We start from the raw sequence: 21490 nt of genomic DNA on the forward strand, positions 1-21490 counted from the left end.
TGTGACAGTGAGACTTGAACATTGATGTAAGAGTTGACACCAGCAGGCTTTTCTGCTCCAGCAAGCTTCTTTTCTTTTTTGTCAGGATGTGTCCACTGTACGGTCTGCAGCCTGTGTTCTGTGCAGGGGTCTTACTGGCACCATGATCCAATGAGTCAGACCACAGACTGGTGGTCGTCTCAGCCCCGACCTCACTCTCAACTTCCCTGCTACAATAGTTGGCAATTCCACTCCCACAAAATCCTTCTCCTTTCTGCTGGTCTGCACCTCACTGTACTCAGTGTGGACTCAGATTTAAAAACAGCAATATTAAAAAGGCCATAAATGTTATTTTAGTTTAATGCTATACCACAAGACTGTTGGAAGCTTTTTGCCTGTAGCTTTTGGCAGCACAGCAGACAGCGACATGTCATACTTTAAGGATTTGTTCATGCCCATACCCTCATGCAGTCTGTCAAGCATTCATTCATGAGCCTTGAACTTCAAAGTAAGGCTAGAGGTTTTGAGTGGCTGTCACAGGTCCCCTTTATTATCTTGATTTTCTCTGTTTTGATGAGCTCCTTGGAAATATCCTCACACACTCACAGTGTTGGACTGTGATCATGAAAAATATTGTTATTGTGCTGAATGCTGAGGAGAATCTGTAAAATCAAGGCTTTTTTGGAAATCAGTCACCACTGACTGGGGTTTATTGATTTTATAATGATATTTCTCACTGGCATAGAGGACTTTCTTCTCTCATTCTGTGTGTGTATACCTAGACACACACAAATATGTGTATGATAGTGTGTGTTTGTGTGAGAACACGTGTTCTTGTGTGTGTTGGTGCGGGGGTCAGTCCTGGTTATACTATCAGCCATGTGCAGGCTTTTCTGCTCTGGGAAGCTCTGATCTATGTACGGTGTGACCATGTGTTTCGGCACTAAAATGCAGGATTTACTGCTTCTGTTGATACCTCGACACGTTGCCTACAGCGGACACACATATAAAGGATTTTCTACCAGTCAATTACATTTTTGTTCCATAGATTTAGGGCACCTGTGAAATGAGGTTTATATCAGCAGCCTATAGCCTATCTTTGTGGCTTGGCTTTATCTAGAGCAGCTGCAGACTTGCTGGTAGAGGAGATGGCTTTATCTTGTATAGCCATACAGAAAGTAGCTTAGCGGATCGCTGTCCATGGCACCCAGTTGCAGCTTAGCTTCTCTTTGAGTGCTGTGTCTCAGCGTGTGTGTGTGTAGCTTTTGATGTCACCTCACCCAGTAGCATTATAGTGTCACGGATGTACCAAAACTAAATATCAACCTTTCAAGAATTAATTCAGTCTAGTTGTTATCATGTTGACTGGAATTAATTTTTAAATTATCAGTGCCTCCACTATCATCATGAATAGATGTGCACTTGTGGTAAACACTAATGATAATAGCATTCAAGCACTCTTGGTAACAGCATCCACCAAATACTACGCGGTGTGTTTTCAATCAATACGCATGTCCAGAGTTATTGCTGTTTTAATGGTTATCAATTAATATTTTCATGGTTTTCAGGTGTCTGCTTTCAACTAAACAGACAAAACCAAATCTAGTTACTAGCAAAATTTAAAAAGGAAGCTAGTTTTTTTAATTCATTGTCTTACGCTGTATAAGTGATGCAGTAAATGCGCGTCAACAGCAAACAGTGCATCGTGTCGTTTTAATCACAACAGCAATTTGATCTTTCTCTTGTGAACAGCTGTTTTCCGTTTGTAGCACATTAGATCATGATTATGCTGCCATTTATCACCCATGGATCAATAGCACAGTAATTACACCTCTGCAGTCTTGCTTATTTAAAGGGCTTGCCCTCTCGCAGTACGTCTCTAAAATGGCAATATGATACCAACAGCTTATGCTTGCCTAATGTCCCGTGTCTCCATAGCTATGATTGTCAAATTAGGTAATGTTATCGATCAAAGGCATCATTTTTTTAATTTGCGCTGCATTGATTGAAGACGTTTTATATGCAGAGAATAATACTCACATTTCAACCTTAAGCTGAGAGCCTTCTGTTGAGCTTATTCTACTGGATCTACTTTATACGGTACTCCTCTGTTCATAGCCATTCTCCCTGAGGCGCATGTTGGCTCTGTCTCCACTTCTGCATAAATTGTTTGGCAAAACAGAATTGTGTCATCAGGCGGTAATAGTAGATTAGTGTCCCAACTAAGTGTGTGTGTGTGTGTTTTCCAGTGAGCTGCTCGTTCCTAACTCTCCTCCCTCCTGTCATTTTCTCCTTTCAGACAGCACTGCTTTGGACACACAGGTTTTAAGTCACTGTTTATCATCAATATCATGAACACAGCATGTGCATGAGTTTGTTTATATGTTTGTAAATTTGTCTTGTGTTTCCTGTTATGTGGTGTGTTGATTTTGCATCTCCCTTGAAGTGAATTTGAAATAATACACCTACCTATCTGTGTGTGTGTGTGTGTGTGTGTGTGTGGGTATGTGTGTGTGTGTGTGTGTGTGTGTGTGTATGTGTATTATTTTGTGGTTAAACTGCAGTGATATGTGTAGTTATGAGAATGCAGCATGTGCCTTTGAGCCATCTTGTTGTCACTTTGTGCTGGTTATCCTTTTATTCCTATTCAGAAAATGATTTGTGTTCCAAACTGGACATTTTGGTCAGTGAAGAGGGAGTGTTACACAAAAGGCAAAACTGGCCTGAAGCACCAAGAGCGGCAAAACTCTCAGTCTTGAGCCCACAAATTACATTGATGTGGAATAATTTGGTCTTTTGCCTGTGGTGCTTCCCTCCCTTCTCCCTGTGCTGTACTCCTCCTCTCCTATCATTTATCTTATCCTCAATTGACCTCCAAATGCACTGCATCTTCCCAAGTACATTTTGCTACACAGTATATTTCTTTTGTTTTATTTTGCTGCTGTTTGCTTTGTGTCTATTTGTGCGTGCTTACCTTGTATTACTTCTTTTACATTGTGTGTTTCTTCTCCCCGCAGCCTCGCAGTCTTTTGGACCCCAAAGTGCTGGGCTTGCAGTCTGGAGGGTGAGTGGTGGCTCACTTCCTGATCTGATCGGTTCACAATAACATAAATCTTTGCTGCTGTGCTGTTTTGTACCCCCATGCTGAGGCATATGTAGCAGACGTGCTGACTCTCTGGCATGCAGCCCCAGTTAAGGTATCAAGCTCCGTGTTTTGTGACAGACAGAAGATGAATATACAAGATGTCTGATGCCTTCACAACATCTATAGAGGAGTGTATTCTCTTGGCTTCACATGCCTGATTGATGCCAGATTGAATGTGTATGAACGATTAATTTAGGAAGTCTCTATGAAAGATAGATGAAGCCATCTGTTGTCATATAATGTCACAAGGGAAACATAGCTGATAATCATATTTAACCTCCATTACCCCAGCTCATGCCATAGCTATGCAGCCATCTGCAGCATGCATTGTGCATACAGTAAAGAGGCAGCGAGAGCTGGGGGCCCTAGAGTGAGGCAAGGGCTCGTCACGTCACGTTGTGTATCTTTAGGTCACACCACTGATGTAGCTTAGAGGGCTGACAGAAAGGCTTGAGGAGCTTTATCTTTATGGAAGCATTGGGGCCTTGATGTCATGTTGAGGTCATTAGAGAGGCTTTGAGTGACAGTTGAGGTGATGCCACTGAGAGCCTCATGGGAGAGGAGCGAGACTGGTGGGAAAGCAGTGAGGGAGCTGTGAAGTGTGCACAAGAGAGTTGGAGGATGGAGAAAGCAGGAGAAGTAGAGCTGAAGTTTTGTCTCGTCATTTTTTAGGTGTAGAGACAGTCGAAATAATCTCATCTTCAGTGTTCATAAAATGTAATACAAACCCAGGAACACACATATATATATATATATCAATAACGGGCATCACTGCAGCAATACACTATAAGCATTAAGATAACATGGAAGACAGGGAGTCTATGGGGACAGCAGAGGGTGAGAGGGATTACATGGAGCTCCAGTGTCGGTGGTCGGGACCATGTGAGGTGAAGAGGAAGGGGTGAGACAGGTTAGGAAGGAGGCGTGATCCATGGTGTTTGCCGGCTGTGTAAATCAAGGCCCCCTCTTTCACAGTAGTAATGTCTCCCCCAGCATGGCATTATTATGATATTAATACACTTTAAATCTGTCTGCTTCTCCAGGGCTGGCAGTATTCTTTATGGTATTGACAGCATGCCAGATTTACGCCGCAAGAGGACAGTGCCTCTTGTCCGAGACCTGGTGAGTCATCTGCCTCAACAAGGTTATGTGTGATTTATGTCAAATCTATCTGAGTGACCCCACATTATAACACACTGGTGGAATCCTGCTCGGTGTGAGTATGGAGCCCTGCTGAAGACAATAATAACTTTACTGGGAACCTGATAAAATGTTATAGTGCTTTAGAGTGACATTGCTTGTTTCTTATCGTTACATAATATATCCTAGGACTAATATTAGCCTTGCTATTCTTTCAGCTGACATCTCTGCAACAATAATGGTTATTAAAACATAACTCAATCTGGATTTGTGATTTTAATTACGAGTTTGTTTACACACATGATTAGGGTGATTGAAAATCAAGCCAGTTGCCAGAATAAATGTTGGCATCGTTTTGCAAACAACAGATAAGTGACATTCATACATTAATTTACAGCTGATGTGTTGAAACTTGACATTTCTTTACATTTCAACAATGCTTTGGTTAACGTGGTTATATTAAGGCACAAAAACCACTTCGTTATGGTTAGGAAAAGATAATGTTTGGCTCAAAACATACCGTTAATGTCGATAAAAACATCTGGTTTTGTTGCTTGTTGGTCTCAAACAGTGGTCTGCAGCCATCCACCATCCCCTCCACCTCGAGATGATGAGTCAGCTCATACATACTTAACAAAAATTTAAATGCAACACTTTTGTTTTGGCTCCCATTTTTCACAAGTTAAAGTTAAAAAATCTAAGACTTTTTCATGCCCTTAACAAATATATCTCTGCCAAATTTTGGTCACAAATTTATTGTGTTAGTGAGCACTTCTCCTTTTCAAAAATAATCCATCCACCTGACTGATGTGGTAAATCAAGATGCTGAATAAACGGTGTCATTAGTACACAGGTGTGCCTTGGGATTGCAATAATAAATGAGAGGCTGGTTGGATGTACTGGCAAATGGAGATGTCTCATGGTAATAAAATGAACATTCAGTTAACAGTGAACAGCTCTGGTGGACAGTCATCTGCGGCATTGCGTGTGATCAAACTGTTACCATCCCAAGGCACTCCTATGTTGTAATGATGCTCTTTAACCAGGTCACAAAGGTAAAATATGCAATTTGATGACACACTAAAATGCCACAGTTGTTGCAAGTTTTGAGGACGCATGCCATTGGAATGACTACAGGAATGTCCACCAGAGCTGTAGTCGGTAAACGTAATGTTAATGTTACTACTGCCTCCAATGTTGTTTCATTAAATTTGACGCTACATCCAACCAGCTTAACAATAAAAAAAGTCTTAGATCTTTAACTCAAACCTGTGAAACATGGAAGCAAAAACAAAAGTGTTGCGTTTAAAATGCACATATAGACGAATTCGGTGAGCGATTTGTGTATGCCGCCATCTTGCGGCGGTGCCATTGCTGCGGTGACGTGTCAGTCATCAGTTCATAATGCTGTCAGTGTGAACTTACTCTCTGGCCTCTGGTAACTGATGAAGGTATCTTAAATGAGTACCGATATTAATATAGAGATTCATCATTTGTTTGAGCGATAAGCAGGAAAGATTAGAGTAATAGGGAGATAATAGACTCTATCATTAAGCACTGTGTAATATAACGTTAGCATGCGTTACGTGTGCTGACGTTAGCAAGCTAGCAGCGTGACATTTAATCATTATGGACAGGCTACGTGACCATTACATCATATTGAAGGCGATCAATATTGATCGCCTTCAATATGATATGATGGTCGTCTAAAAGCCGGTGTAAAATGTGCCCAACCCATCCGGAGCTCAGGTAATTTTGACCCTCAATCAGAGACCTGTAATTCCCGTTTTTTTGTCATCGGATGCCAGGCGATCAATGAAATATTCTTGAATACCTAAAACAAAACACAAACACGTGTTGTTGTTGTTTTTAGTCACGTAGCCTGTCCATAATGATTAAATGTCACGCTGCTAGCTTGCTAACGTCAGCACACGTAACGTATGCTAACATTATATTACACAGTGTTTAATGATAGAGTCTATTATCTCCCTCTTACTCTAATCTTTCCTGCTTATCGCTCAAACAAATGATTAATTTCTATATTAATGTCGGTACTCATTTAAGACACCTTCATCAGTTACCGGAGGCCACCGTCTAACATCATCAATCCAGCTATACATGATGCTGTCATTGTAGAGAGTCAATTCACAATGACAGCGTAATGAATTGATGACTGACACATGTCACCGCAGCAATGGCGCCGCCGCAAGATGGCGGCATACACAAATCGCTCGCCAAATTCATCTATAATCAGGGCTGCATCACCTTAGAATCGTTGATGTATGTTTGAAACATACAAATGTAACATATCCGTGGTTTGCAGAAACGTACAATGCCGACATGTTATTCTGGCAACTGGGCTGTGAAACACCTTCCTTGTATACAGACCTGCTATGTAGTTGCCAAATTTAAATAGCTTTAAAAAAAACTTAAATTGTAATAAAAACACACCAGTAAGGAGTTGATTGGTGATAAAAGCAACCACTGGCCATTTAGTGTAGAGCACTGCGTTGTGGGAATGTTAATGTAACCTTAGCCATAACTCTATGGCTTGATTAATTAGCCTGGAGAGGGTGTTTAAGACGTTGCATCACTGTGATGCTCCCCCATTTATTTTTATTGCAACATAATGTGTCATAACATATCCCACAGAGAGGCCTGTTGCAGTGCAGTCCACTTTAGCACTGTGCCACATGGTTAGTCTTTCTCAGAGACAACATGCTGTCATGACGCCAGTAGTATTCATGTCTGTTTATAACTGTTTGTCCATTACGTGCTGCACACTGTGTGTCTGTCTCGTGTTTGTCTCTCATCTTCATGTATTTTAGTCAAAAGGATAGAAAAAATGATCAGAGCTCGTACATAGAGTTGATTAAAAACAACCTGTATAATACTCCTCTTTAAATATTTAGAGTTTCTTGTGAAGTAATATGCATATTATGCAGCTTGATGTCATACACATAGATGCTGATGAATGTTTATATCACAGTGAACAACATGAGTTGATGCTGTATTTGTCCATATCTCTCATGAAATTAATAACCAACAATGTCTTGGTAAGTATGGGTTGTCGTTTTTAATTTTTTAATTTTTTTTGGATTTTGCGTGTATATATTTGCCATTCCTACATAGACCCATAACAGCTATGGGTGATATTTTTCAGTGAGTTGTCAGATTTCAGCCTCGCCGATGCTTGGCCATTTTTCTCCCTTTTTTGTTGCTCGGCAGGTGTCGAAAAAACAACAACCTTGCATTTAACTTGAAATGGTGACAACTCAACCCAAAAATATATCCGAGAGACTTCATTGACTTCTGATTTAACTGTGTGAGGCTTTTAAATCATGTAAAAGTGACACTGAGTAAGCCTTTTACACGTGGGATGAAGTCAGTAGTCAGCAAACTAATTGGTCCCCTTTCATGCCTCTCCTTTGTCAATGTCCCCCATTTGCTGTGTGATTGCTTCCGGGCAGCTGCAGCGTTTGATTGGAACGGACAGCAGGGTTCCCCCATGTCATGGCGGGATGCAAAAACAAACAAACAAAAAAAAAGAGCGTTGAAAATCGATTCGCAAAGCATTGAACACTATATTGTAGCTGAAGAGATTACATCTGGACACAGGGTCATATTGTATTGCCCGTAGCAACCTCAGCAGTGCTGGTGCATGTTGATAAACTTACATCAACACTCACAGTTCATGTAGAGGTCACGTTCCCTCCTACATTCTCCATGGCTTCCATGGATCTTTACCATAGCTGGGCTGTACAGACGAGAGGGTCGTGGTAAAGACTGATCCAATATTGTCAGCTGTCCATGTCTGCATTCCTCTGTTACGTAACTTCCTCCAGTATGGGATAAGTGTTCTATCAATCTCTGGTCACTCAAACTCAGTGGTTATTTAATATAACAGCTAATTTACATATGTGTATCTGTGCGTCTGTGCGTGTGCATCACCGGTTTGTGTTTGTGGGGGTGTTTAATGTTTGACTAAGTTTGTGAATGTATGAGCAGATGTGTGTGTGTGTGTGTTTTAAGTGCGAGCGAGTGTGTGTGAGGGAATCTGTGTTGTGCAGTACAGCTGGCTTCACCCATACGTGAGTGTGTGTGTGTGTCTTGTGTTTCTCTGTTTGTGTCAAACTAATGTGCAGAGCAGACAGCAGAAAATATGATCAAAGCTTCATCCAACAGAGAACTGAATATAAATGCCAAGCATGACTGCAGTTTAGTAACTTCCAATGCATGGGCGGATAAAGAATCATGCAACGGCTGTATAATCTCTCTTGATGAATAGTTGAATCTTTCTAGAGCTCTGTGCCCTAACCAGCAGTCCTGCATGGCAGTTGAGACACCTATGCGCTCAGTATGGATAATAAATGCGATTCTTCTGCTGTTTGTGCTTTGAGCAGTCATCCTCCAATGTCTCGTCTAATTCAATTTCTTTATTTCTTTCATTCTCTATTCATGGCCTCCTGGAAACCACAGGCTTTGGTAAGTTTACCTACTTGTTCACAAGCTAAGAGCAAAAGATGAATGCTCTGTCTGCAGCAATGACTGTATATAAAGATGGACGAGGCATCTCCACTTCCTCCCACTATACAAAAAAAAAAGCCAAAATATCCTGTATATGGGTGCTGCAACCTTGTGCAGTTGACGTCATCTGGAGCCAGAGTCTGTGCAGAAGCCATCAGGAAGTGGAGCCGTGTTAGCGAGTTCCTGCCCATACATCCTTTTTGACTCAACTGAGAGCAGCGTCATTGATCACAAGCAGACAGACTGACACACACAGCTGTCAGGGCTCAAAATACTTTTCTACATATAAGCACTTGTGCATGTAACTTTTAAAATTATATACCATCTGTTATTTTCAATGTGTCACAATAAAACATGTATGGTCATATGAACGTTTTGAGCAGCTTCTTACCAAACCTGATTCGGAAATGTTTTCTTTTTAAATCATATTAGGACTTATTTGGTGACATGAAGACTTATAATTTATGATGTGTAATAATTAATTATTGCTGTATTGTGGGTCTGTCTTTGTCCTTTTTGGCCACTCTACATACCTGTACTTTAACGGCACAAATAGAGGTGTATCAAAATCTACACAGCAGCTGTCTTGCTGCTGTTGTGCCATACTACTCTGTCTTGTCTGTCTGTGTACTGCCAGCGCGAGTCTAAACAAGGCTTCAGTGTCCTCTTTTCACGCCACAGTGTTATCAGTTTTAAATTTGTTTGTCATTTGAGAAAATGGAGGTGTGGCGTAAGAGCCTGTGAAAAGTGTTAAATGCGTGAGTTTCACAGTCAGTGCATAAGAGTTGGCAGCCCTGCTCAACATAGGTTCTGTGCCAACGGGATGTGTAAAGCTGGGAATTACATGCACAGCCATACATATGCACGTGGTATTTCGAGCCCTGGCTGTTAGTCATGTCTTCAAACCTCCTTTTTATAGTATCAAATAACTAAATCAATCCAAACTTATAGCTTTTAGCTTTGCTTTTGGAGAGCTGTCATATCGTCTATCTTTATCTACAGTCTATGGTCTGTGGACACATTCTATACAGAAACTTAAAAGGTCTTGTTTTTGTTTTGAGCTGTGATTTAATATTATTTAGCCAGTTTCTCTGTCCAAATGATATTGTACATGCAACCCATTTCTGTTCAGGGGTTTTCGTCCTTTCACAAAATATTATCAGCCGATTCACAAGCTGTGTAACTATATAGTTGTGTGTTCTACGTACTGCTGTGTGTAATCCACTGAGATGCTGTGTAAAACTCCAGATAGGTAAAATGGGTCGGTGGATTTATCCCTTTTCATCATCTTTCCTTTTCTTCCTCTCCCAGACCCTCACTGCTCGAAAGGCAGGCATCTCGTTCGCTCTGGTGAACCGGTCCACCCTGAATAATGAGGACCTGGTGAGTACAAACATGCCTGCGATGCCTGCATGGAAAGTCATTGTCTGTTTATTGTGGAGTGTTGGTGGGTAATGGAGGCTTCTGCAGGGACACTGGATGCTGGACCCATGTTCTCATTATTTTTTAGAGTGTTTTTTTTTTTTTTTTGTTTTGTTTTTTTTTGAGAGGGTGCTGGAACTCTGACAAACTTTTATGGCTGTGCTGTTTGCTGCAGCCATTGTACTTTAGGGCCCCAGATCACGATGCCAGGAACACGAGGTTCCAAAATGGAAATGAGATGGATTGCATTAGTTACTGTTTTTTTCTCTTTAGATGTATATACAGCATGCCGTCATCTGTCAGTCTGCCTGTCTTTGTCTATAATACATACGGCAGTTTACTAAAATTGTCCCTGTGGCCAGCTACTCACTCTTTGTGCTATGCTCCTTCTGTCAGATTATTTGGCTGAGTTCAGAAATTAAGAGATGCCCCCATCATTTAATTTAGACAATGTCCTACTATGATAAATAATAAGCTGTGCATCGAGGAAGACAGCGCTGTGGAGAAAAGGGAGAATGTCTCTGTCGATGCTGTGGACACTTTTGTGTTGACCTCTAAAGCTCTCTGCATTAATTGATTGCAATTCCTCCCTCCCAGAGGGAAGACGGCATTATTGGATGCAGCAGGAGGAAGCAGTTTCTCAGCAACACAAATAAGCAGACAATTTCATATCCACTGATGTGCAACAAGGGGCTGCCTAAGCCTACACGATCACTGGATTCAAATGTGCTCTGTCTGTCATCACGCACAAATACTTCATCCTTTAAACATGAGACGCAGCCCTCAATTTGTGCTCACTGATATGTGTCCATGTTCGTATCACTTGTCTGTTTCACATATTTGACTAGGCCCTTGAGGTCCACATGCCCAGTTGCCCGACAGTGACAGGGTCTTGATTGCTTACTAATAGCTGCGGGTTTTATGAAAGGGGCTTTAGGGATGAACAGCTCGTGTCCCAGATGAGAGAGAGGTGACGTGATAGATGCACTGTGTTAATTGGTGTAGGCAGGGAGCTGATTCTTGGGCACATTTGGAGATTGCACCACAGTGGTAAGTAAGGACTTCAACTTCAGGGATGGATGTTCAATGTTCTGATTCGGAGTAAACGAGGAAGAGTTACGAGCAAAGCTGCAGATTGTGCGGTCTTGGTAAGTAGGACAAGCAGATGTCAGAGTTTTATCTGCTGCATTAAGTCCAGGAGAATGCTTTCCTGTGAGGACTGCGCGAGTAGTCAGTAAACGACCATATGCTGTGAGAGGAAGAGAGGAGAAAGGAAGGGTGAGAAAAGGAGGGAAACGAGAGAGAACAAGAGAAGAGAGATAGGAGCTAAGAGTGACTTGTCATCATGAACCTCTGGCCCCGATGTTCCTGATCAGGCAGCCATGTTGTACAATCTGCCCCCTCCTCCCTGGAGAGATGTTCAGACCTATTTCGAATCTTTTTGTCTCATCCGTGCCCCAACTCTTCCATGGATTTCCTCTGACAACACATTCCTCTGCATTTTAATTTGACTAAAATCTCTTACTCAGTCATTGCTGACTTATAGAAGTCTCTCTTTCTGCGTCATGTTTCCCATGCATCTGCTTTATAGAGCAGAAAGGAACATTATGTGTGGGCCCGTGTGTCCGCTCAATGTTCTGAGCTGCATGTGATCCAAGCACCAGAGTCTTTTAACAATGACTGTCAACATAAACTGGGGCTGTGTTTACCTGCTGAGACAAAGGAGGGGAACCACGATCTGACATGGGTCAAGGAGTATCTGGAAATGAGAAGTGATGCGTTGCTTTAAGTCAGTTCAGATATCATCAGGCAGGTCATTAGCAGCAAAATGTCCTACATTAATTCTAAAAGGCTTGCCTCTGCTTTCCGCTCAAGTAATTTTGGATGGTTATTTGAATCTAAAGAGCATGTGAGATTGAGTTTAAATACTTGTAAATGTCAAAATTTTAGGCCAAGTTCATGCGGTTTGTGAAAACCGCATGGATTCCTTATTAGGGCTGAGATGGCTCGGTAGTTTGAGCAAATATCGGAGGTGTCGAAGGCTGGAATGGCAGTGTCAATGAGGTGGTTGACAAGGACAATAGGTGGTGAAATTGGAAAGGAGGAGTGAAAGGAGGAGGAGAGATTAGATTCCTCTCTGTCATGTTGCTCTCAGGCAGAGGCTGTGGCTGTCAATCAATTCCAGCAGTGTCTTGCACAAAATCACCAGGGTTACCTCACAGTGTAACACATGAGACTCACACAAGCAGCACTCTGCCCACATCTGCTGCACAGTGTGACATGCAGTGTCAGGACTGAGAGTGAGGAGGCACAGAGAGGGAGGGAGGGGAGTTTAAAGAGACAGAAAAAGATTTCATTAATGACATAGATACTACTCATGCAATGGTCAAGGAAATGCAAATTCAGAAATTTTGCCCTACACTTAACATGCTCAGTAGCACTGAAAGCATTTAGTCGGCTGGTAAAATAGAGGCTGAAACAATGTATACAGTATTTAGCAGTCAAGTCAACTCATTAAGAAAAACAGAGATGGAGAGGTCTCTGAGATTTCCCATGCTCATAGAAATTTTGGCTCACCCATTTCCTGTAGGCTGTGTCAGTATTTAACGGTTCAGTATTAAATTTGGTGAGGAGCAGGCTTCCGGGTGTGGCCCGGATATTGCTTGTGTGCAAGTTGTGGATAAATCTCAGACATCTGCTTCATCTCATCACTCAGATTAAAAGGAAAATCTCTCTCCGTGTCCCTCAGTGTTTCATTAAAGGTCCCTCAGGCTTCTGCAGCCTCTCTGCTGCACCAATGAAGTTTCACAATGTTGGCCGGCCTTGCTGTCCTGTCATCTGGTGTCATTTAATCATCCGTGCAAGTGTACTTGTGTGTGTGTGTGTGTGTGTGTGTGTGTGTGCGCGAGGGAGAAGTGCAGTAGTCTTCTTGGTAAAGTGCAGAGCTACTGTTCAGGTGTTAAAACACATTGTCAACACACAAGGGGGGCTGACAGCAGAGGGAGGGGTGGAGGAGACGGGGTGAGGAGTGGAGCGCAGTAGAAGTGGAGAGCAAGTACCTCTTGAAGATTTATTTAACTGCCATACATCTCCTTCTCTTCCTCTGTCACTTTCTCTCTCGCTTGCTCTCTCTCTCTCTCATTCTGGATAATGCTCACTTTTAAAAACCTTATTTACAGCATCCATTGATTCTGCCTTCAAGAATTGGCAAGTCCCGGCCCGTTTTCCAGTCCTTGTGGATGGCAGGGCTGCTGCAGTAAAGCATTCAATTTGAAGAGGCTTCTGTTACACAGCAATCAGTCTAGACAGGCCTCTAGTAGACTTTAGTATTTGGTCTGTAGGAGCTTTAGTCAGTAAACCACTCAATGTGAACAAAGCCTGTGGGCTAAGGATGTTGTTAATCTAAGCTTAATGAGATGTTGGGCTGATTTACTCTCATATGGCTGACCTCTCTATTGATGATAAGGTAATCAGAAAAGGATCAACAAAGCCTCCTATGTGTTATCTTCTCAAGTAATGGAATGTGCTGGATCGCTTTCTCAAACAAAAGAGGTTGATGAATGCTGCAGTACCGATAAATGATAGCTGCGGTTTAGCCAACTTATATAATTGCCAGGACTTCTGTAATACAGAAGTGTATTGTAAATTTCATCTAAGTCAGACGGCACAACAATTTAAATTAAGTCAATTGAAGCTGTTTTTGTTGAACTTCAAAACTTTGGCAAAAACTTTATGTGATTACATCAGGCTATTGTGGTCCCCCAAATGAACTCAAGACGTATCGAACATTTCTGAAAAGCAATTTAAGTACAAACTTGTTTTTTATTAACTTTTAATATTGTTAGGTTTGTTATTTTCTCTAGCTCATGGTGCCATGAGTCAGCCGTACCTCCAGTGTTTCTCACACCCCCATATTTTGTCTCTGTCTATCATTCTCTCCGTGCCTTATTATTTCTTACACTTTCTCAATGCCCTTGCTTTCTTTTCAGAAACTACATGTCTTCAAGAAAACTCTCCAGGCCTTGATATACCCTATTTCATCCACAACACCCCATAACTTCGAGGTGTGGACGGCAACTGCACCCACCTACTGCCATGAGTGTGAGGGGCTGCTGTGGGGCATCGCCCGTCAGGGCATGCGCTGCTCAGAGTGTGGAGTTAAATGCCACGAGAAGTGCCAGGACCTGCTCAACGCAGATTGTTTACAAAGTAAGGACGTGCTTCATCCCACTGTACTGACCTTTGCCAGTGCTGTATGGTTCTGTGTGTGTGTGTGTGTTTTTGTTACATTAGAATGAGCTGTTTATATCCACATAGAGAGCGAGTCCTCGTCAATGCAACACCATGTTGCACTGCTGTGTTTCTACAGTAGCCCAGAATAGACAAACCAAACACTGGCTCTATTCCTGTTTTCAAATTGGCCGCAGGAGTTAGCAGCCCCTGTGATGAGCAGTGTTGGAAAAACAGATTTTTTCTTCGTGAAACTGCTTTATGCAGTTTTTTTTTTTTTTACAGGCTTAAATCACCAGGTCCATTTGTTTTGGAGAGTAAAAGACCTCTGCAGATAATTGGGCTCCTGGTAAAATCTTGTTTCAGCTGGTTGTAATCTGCAACCCTCACTGCTAGATGCCACTTTAATCCCCCTCAGTTTTACACACTGCTCCTTCAACGACAGGATATAGAAATACATTCGATATAAGCTATCCTCATATTTTGTTATGCTTTTCTTAAGTGCTATATCGTAGGCAACTGGACTTGCTTGAGTTTCATGAAAACATTTCACCTCTTATCCAAGAGGCTTCTTCAGCTCAGACCCAAAGAAGCGAGTTGCCTACGATATACTGTAGCATGTAAGATTACCATGACCTGGATGACTGAGAATCTTCACTGACATTTTGTTACATGCTTATGTGACTGATTTTACAGTTCAGTTTTTATTTGCACTGCTGGCTAATAATCAACCAATTGCTAAATCATTGTTAAAACTGGTTAAATCTAACAACTTGGCCAGTATGAGAATCTTTTCACTTCATCTTCCACATTCCTATAAATACCAGCATAGCACTATACTGTAAGTCCCACAGAACACGTGAGTGCTGTTAGGGGGTTTGTCTAATACATATTACATATCTCCTTGCACTTATCACTATAAATGACATTGTGCATTTCCGCTGCTTACAGGCAGTCAATACAGTCTCCAATCAGCTTTTCCAATCATGCACACTCCTGCTGTTACCATGTAGTCAAATAGCAACAATGTGACACACAGGCTTCAGGATCATCCTCCAGGCAATCCTCACACACTCTAAGTGGATTATCTGCACCCTGGCCGATATAAAACTCAGTGTTTCTAACCCTTTTGTAAGAGCATAACAATGTTTTACAGTTCAAACTGTGATTCATCTTTATCACATTTTAATCTGCACTCATGAACACACTCTGGGTACACAATGCTGAGATCAGATACAGATAATTACCTGTCACATGTTCTCGCGACATTTGCATACACACACATTAACACCAACATTAAAGTGTGAATTTATAATTTCCCATCCTCCACACACACACAGTCAGATTCAAAGACCTTGTTCAGACTGCCAGCCCATATCTCTTTTTTTTGGCATATCCAGATTGATTTTAGAAAGTCTGGACACAAACAGCCACATGAGATGCAATTTTTGCAAATCAGATCCACACCACATTTAGAGGTGGTTCAAAATATGATTTCAAAATGTTGTTTGAGTATCACTGATGCAAAGCTTTTCCAGCTGAGCCGTGTGCATGAGTTTGTCTCACTGCAAAGAGGGTAACTCTGGGGCTGATGATGTCATATACGACATAATGTTACTAACATCAAATATCTCTGGAATGCCTCACGAAAGAGTCTTACTTATTTAATGCTTACGTTTATGCAGTTACAATGAGGGCTCCAGTGCAATTGCATCCTTTTCAGAAGCTTTGTAATCTAACCTTAAACTGCAGTGTCATTTTGGAGACTTTGTAAAATAAATCAGTAATGATAAATCCGACACTGAATGTTTTTGTGATTATTTAAACATTTTTTCTGTATTAAACAGTTGTTGTTAGCCTCTATTTCTTATGCTTCCACACTGGATATCCATGTCACAGCGTAGGTTCGTCATTAAAGATGCCACGTTGTTACCACAGCAACTCATTCAGATAGGCTGGTGCTGTCTGGACACACAAATCCAATTTGATCACTTTAAAGACAGTCTGTCTTTAAGATTTGATTTGTGAAACAAATCTGATTTGCCTACTGTCTCATATTAGAAAATTAGTCAAACTTAGTTGTTAAAAGAAATAAGACTGGAAGGAAAGTGGTGAATATAATAATAATAATAATGATGATAATAATATAGATACCCTGTCACTGCTTTTCTACCAATGCCTCGGTATTAAATATACAGACAACCGAGATTAAACACGCTTTAACTCTCGGCTTGTTTCAGGGGCGGTGGAGAAGAGCTCCAAGCACGGGGCGGAGGACAAGACCCAGAATATCATCATGGCTATGAAGGAGCGCATGAAGATAAGAGAGAAGAACAGTCCCGAGGTGTTTGAGGTGATCCAGGAGATGTTCCACGTCTCCAAAGAAGACTTCACCAGCCATCTGAAGACAGCCAAGCAGGCTGTTTTGGATGGGACCTCCAAGTGGTCTGCCAAAATCAGCATCACAGGTTAGCCTGGTTCCTGTTATTATACCACAAAGTTCATTAATCAATCAATCTGTCAGTTATGATGCAGTTTTTATTAGCTTTCATTTACCCATTAACCACCAATCAACTGAACGGCAATGAATGCTTTGGAACTGGTAATATCCCCATGCTGCCGCAGGTGACTCTTGACCTTTGGTCCGTGACCCATAACCCTTTGCTCACTCTTCCAATGCCAAATCAACAAAAATGCTATTACACGTCAAGCTCACCTCAAATGACAAACACTGTTATTCTAATTAGTATTAACTTCTAATTAACCCCAAGCTCCTGGTCATTAACCTCTGACACTGAACCTCAATCAGCACTGCATATTTAATAATAAATAGAAATAAAAATTGATTAGGTATTTTGGGGAGACGACATTAGTTGATAATATTGTGAAGGTTACTAATGCATCACTGTTTTGTGGACAGTAATTGATGATATTTTGGTCATCATGCAGAGACACAAATTGTTAGGCTCATTTACTCCTACTCCGCTCGACTCATGTACCCAGACAATGACATAGTTTTAATAACACATGAATTTTGAACAGGAGCTCAGTCCGTGACATGCAGCTGTAATGAAAACAAGATACAAGTTGAGCAGCGGGAGAGCTTATCAGGTTGCAACAATGCTTGCCAAATGTTAAATGGTGGCACCGTAAATACTAAGCATCTGAGAGGCAGTAATAAAGAAGCAATAGTGACTTAATATTATAGCGGAGGGGTACTTGCTGTGACTGACAGAGATCTTTATGTCTTTTTTGAGCTTGGTGGCGTGCTGGTTCGTACGGTGTACTTTGGAAATAAACCCCCCCACAGCTCCAAATCATGCGCTCTCAGAGATGCCAATCAAAATGTCATGCCCCTGAGTGCAGTTTGACAGTACAGCACTTTACATCATGTGTGAAGAAATGATTTTGGGTGTTTTTTTATCATGCATATATTTTGCTCTTTTTTTGGAGGCAGTATCACTTCCTTGGGTTAGGTGCATTTAACGACTAAGACTGTACAGTTTCTAAAATGGAAAATTAATAGATGTTCCTTCTTTTCTTACCTAACCTCTGTTGCCTTTGTTTACCAATCCTCTCAGTCAAAGGGAATAGAACTGAATCCCATGTCCATATTTGAATCTAATTTCCAGCACTATTTTTTTTGCACCCTTTTTGATTACATAACCTGTTTATCCCTTTTTTCTGAAAACCATAAACCTAAAAAAGAATCATCATCCTTGAGGATTACAAGGCTCTTCTTTTATTTCACCACTTCATTATTAGTATACTGCGACTTAATCACTGTGTTTCATTTTATTCCTAGTTAACTGGCAGAGAAGGTCAGGAAGTTAGCTTTGCAACCTCAACCCTCAGACTTCAATCCATTTCTGTGGTAACAGTGCCAGGCCCAGCTCATTTATTGCTCACCTTGCATTTCTCGCAGTGTCAATACACTGGAGGGAAAAAGAAACAGAGAGGGAGGGAGACAAATAGAGAGGGAGGCGGAGACGATGGGAATAGCGAAAAAGAGGACTGTAAGATGGGGAGACAAGAAGAAAAAAGGAGTGAGAGAGATGTTGAAAAGCGCCAGCATTGCCTCGGTCAATTTCCCAGGGGCTTATTGAACGTCCCATTTTAAAATATAGTTATTGAGTTGTTGTTTGTCATTCATTAGATAAATACTGACTGGCATTGACTCTGCAGCACTCTCACAGCGACCGTGAGGTATTCTGTTTCTGGCTAATGTGCACGCTACGAGGTCTGGCAGTGAATATAAACCTTGATCAGAAATACTATAGAGTGCTAATTAGAACATCTCTGGTGATCACCAAACCTTCTACTGTTCCTGCAGATGCTCTGATCACATCATTATCAAACAAACATGCAGAAAGAAGTGTGAGTGTAATGCATTACTGCATATGGCATAATATTTTCCTTGACTTAAATTGTCTCAGAACAATTATATTATTTGTTTTTTTGAAAGACTTGCTCAAACGCAACAGAGGTCAGTGTATTGAATAGGAAAACACACTCCTCTCCTCTGTTCAGTAACCATTCCTTATACCACAAGCACAGTGTTTATGCATCTGGGCTATACGATACGATACGATACGATACAATACGGTATGGTATGATGTGGTGCGGTTCGATACAATACACTTCATTGTCTCCGTAGGGAAATTCATCTTGGACTCAGGAGCTGCACAAGTTTTGCTGCCTGACAAAAACAGTCCAGAAGAAATGAAGCATGCACCATAAAAACATAAAAAAAAAAACCCTACTACACATAACAGAACTGCACATCAGCCATTCGTATATTGCACATAACGCCAGCACACAACAGAGCTTGGCAATAGTACACCAATATTATATCAATAGGGTAATATGAGACCAGACATCTTCGCAGATTTTGGATATGGTAAGCATTGTCTCTGTATCTGTATTTAAAGGCTGCATTACAGTAAAGTGATGATATTTTCTCAACTTCCCAAACTAGCAGTTCTGTTATTTTCCTTTACCTGCATTATATCCTCATTACTGATGATAATTTATCAAAAATCTCTTTTTGTTAATGTTTTGTGAAAGTTCCAATAGTCAAACCTATTATCATCTCAATATTGAGATATTTGGTTGAAAATATTGTGATGTATAATTTTCTCCAGATCACCCAGCCCTAATCTGGGTGTGTCCCCTTTGTAACTCTTCTCTAGGGTTAGGCTAGAAATCTTCTTTATAAATGTTTTACTCATATACTGTCTACTCTATTTATAAGAGCCTGCAATGTAAACTTGGTTTCAGTTCTTTGAAAGTTATCCCCAACCTTTGTTACATAAAAGTGTGAAGACCTGAACGAGTAAACACTAGGACAGCACTCCAGTTTAACTTTAATATCGTCACATGGACAGTTCGGGCAAAGCGCCCTTTTTCAGCATGTGTTCTGGCAGTGTGGAAAAACAATATACATCCTAAAAAGACAATGAAGGATTCAAAAAAAATTTTGATACGCAGATTCAGTGGATAAATCAGAGCCCAACAATGCTTCCAGTTCACTCTATTTAAGGCATGGGTGCACAAAATGAAGCCACACTTGAGGGCGGGGCAAAAAGCCAGCCTTCACATAGAGGGGTTTGGAGATGGAACATCTTATTAACAATTTTCATCAAAGGGATTCATGTTGTTGCACATTTGTACATACGAATTATGACAAAGGAGGGTTACCGTGTGCTTACTTTCTCACCACTGCACATCTGGCCAGTCAGACATGATTGTCAGATTGTCAGTCTCAGAGAGATGCCGTTTGATGATCCGATAAGCACTAAATTTGAAACATACTGACACCTCGATTTGTGTGTTGCTGTCTACGAGGCATTTGATTTTCAGTCCTCCTGGAGCAAGCAGGCCGTGACTCTTCAAGCCTCTATATCCTTCCCACCAGCTCTTGTCAGCATTGAGCTGAGGGATATATACGTACCCTGAATTATTTAGACTGTCACTTATGCATATTTAATGCCCCAGTGTCCTTTTTCCCTTTTATGGCGCTGTGAAATACTACTGTCTCTGCTGCTCTGCACCTTCCTGTGTGTGTGTGTGTGTGTGTGTGTGTGTGTGTGTGGAAGTAAGACCCTGAACATTAGTGTTAGCTCAGCACAGACATGTAGTAGCAGTGGGCCAGCACACAGGATAGAGTCTACCTATATCCTGGATGTAGGAATAGATCAATCATAGATATACTTAACACTTCACATATACACAAAGAGATGAATAATGGCTGCTGTCAATGAATCAAAGAGCTGCTTAGTTGCCTCAGCTTTTGGCACGTCTACAAAGTTGTTACAGGCAGTGGAGGCAGTAACTAAGCCTTGATTCCTCAGTTGACACCATAAAATCAAATAAATAAAATTCCGGCAACTGACTGGTAAGCACTAAAATAAAATATAGAGGTTGATTCATGGCTGGGATTGAGAGACTGCTGTAAAACCTCACCCACCAGGCATGCTTCCTGTTTTTGACTTCCAAAATAATATGCCACAGAGAACTGAGTCATAAATCAGTAAGGTCGCAGTTAAGTCCAAGAAAAGTAACCTTCTATCCATGAAAAGAAAACTGCAGATAGTCAGATATGTTGCTTGTGGTTGTTACATGATTCTTGACTTTTTTCCAACCCCTCTTGTCTCCAGTCATGAGTGCACAGGGCTTACAGGCCAAGGATAAAACTGGCTCCAGTGACCCTTACGTCACCGTCCAGGTGGGCAAGACCAAACGCAGGACGAAGACCATCTTCGGCAATCTCAACCCGGTCTGGGATGAGAAGTTCTACTTGTGAGTGCGCTCTAATAATTTGACCTCTATCTGGCCAGATAATCTCAGCTAAGATTAAGAATCATCTCTCCAAGGGAATCTCAAGGCATTAGTAAATACGTACAAGACAACTCTTTTTTTTTTTTTTTTTTTTTTCCTTTTATTACTGGCTCTGACTTAATAGCTCGGGAAATTACTATCAGTTATGATACAGTATGTTACACTCCAGCTGCACTGCAGACATTTTGGAGATGCAGACTCTGCTAA

At 41.2% G+C, this 21490-nt stretch overlaps 1 protein-coding gene across 2 annotated transcripts in view; it reads left to right on the forward strand.

Annotated features, from left to right (window-relative positions):
- Window positions 1-21490, forward strand: part of unc13c (unc-13 homolog C (C. elegans)) — a 138463-nt gene that overhangs the window by 22750 nt on the left and 94223 nt on the right. For both annotated transcript variants that reach the window (XM_033619175.2, XM_078161087.1), the window contains exons 3-9: window positions 2279-2301; window positions 2997-3043; window positions 4168-4246; window positions 10121-10174; window positions 14203-14422; window positions 16684-16911; window positions 21103-21244. In XM_033619175.2, coding sequence (XP_033475066.1) covers window positions 2279-2301; window positions 2997-3043; window positions 4168-4246; window positions 10121-10174; window positions 14203-14422; window positions 16684-16911; window positions 21103-21244 — 793 coding nt within the window. The remainder of the gene's footprint in view (window positions 1-2278; window positions 2302-2996; window positions 3044-4167; window positions 4247-10120; window positions 10175-14202; window positions 14423-16683; window positions 16912-21102; window positions 21245-21490) is intronic.

The sequence above is a fragment of the Epinephelus lanceolatus genome, chromosome 2, assembly GCF_041903045.1.
Source record: "Epinephelus lanceolatus isolate andai-2023 chromosome 2, ASM4190304v1, whole genome shotgun sequence".
NCBI classification, from domain to species: domain Eukaryota; kingdom Metazoa; phylum Chordata; class Actinopteri; order Perciformes; family Serranidae; genus Epinephelus; species Epinephelus lanceolatus.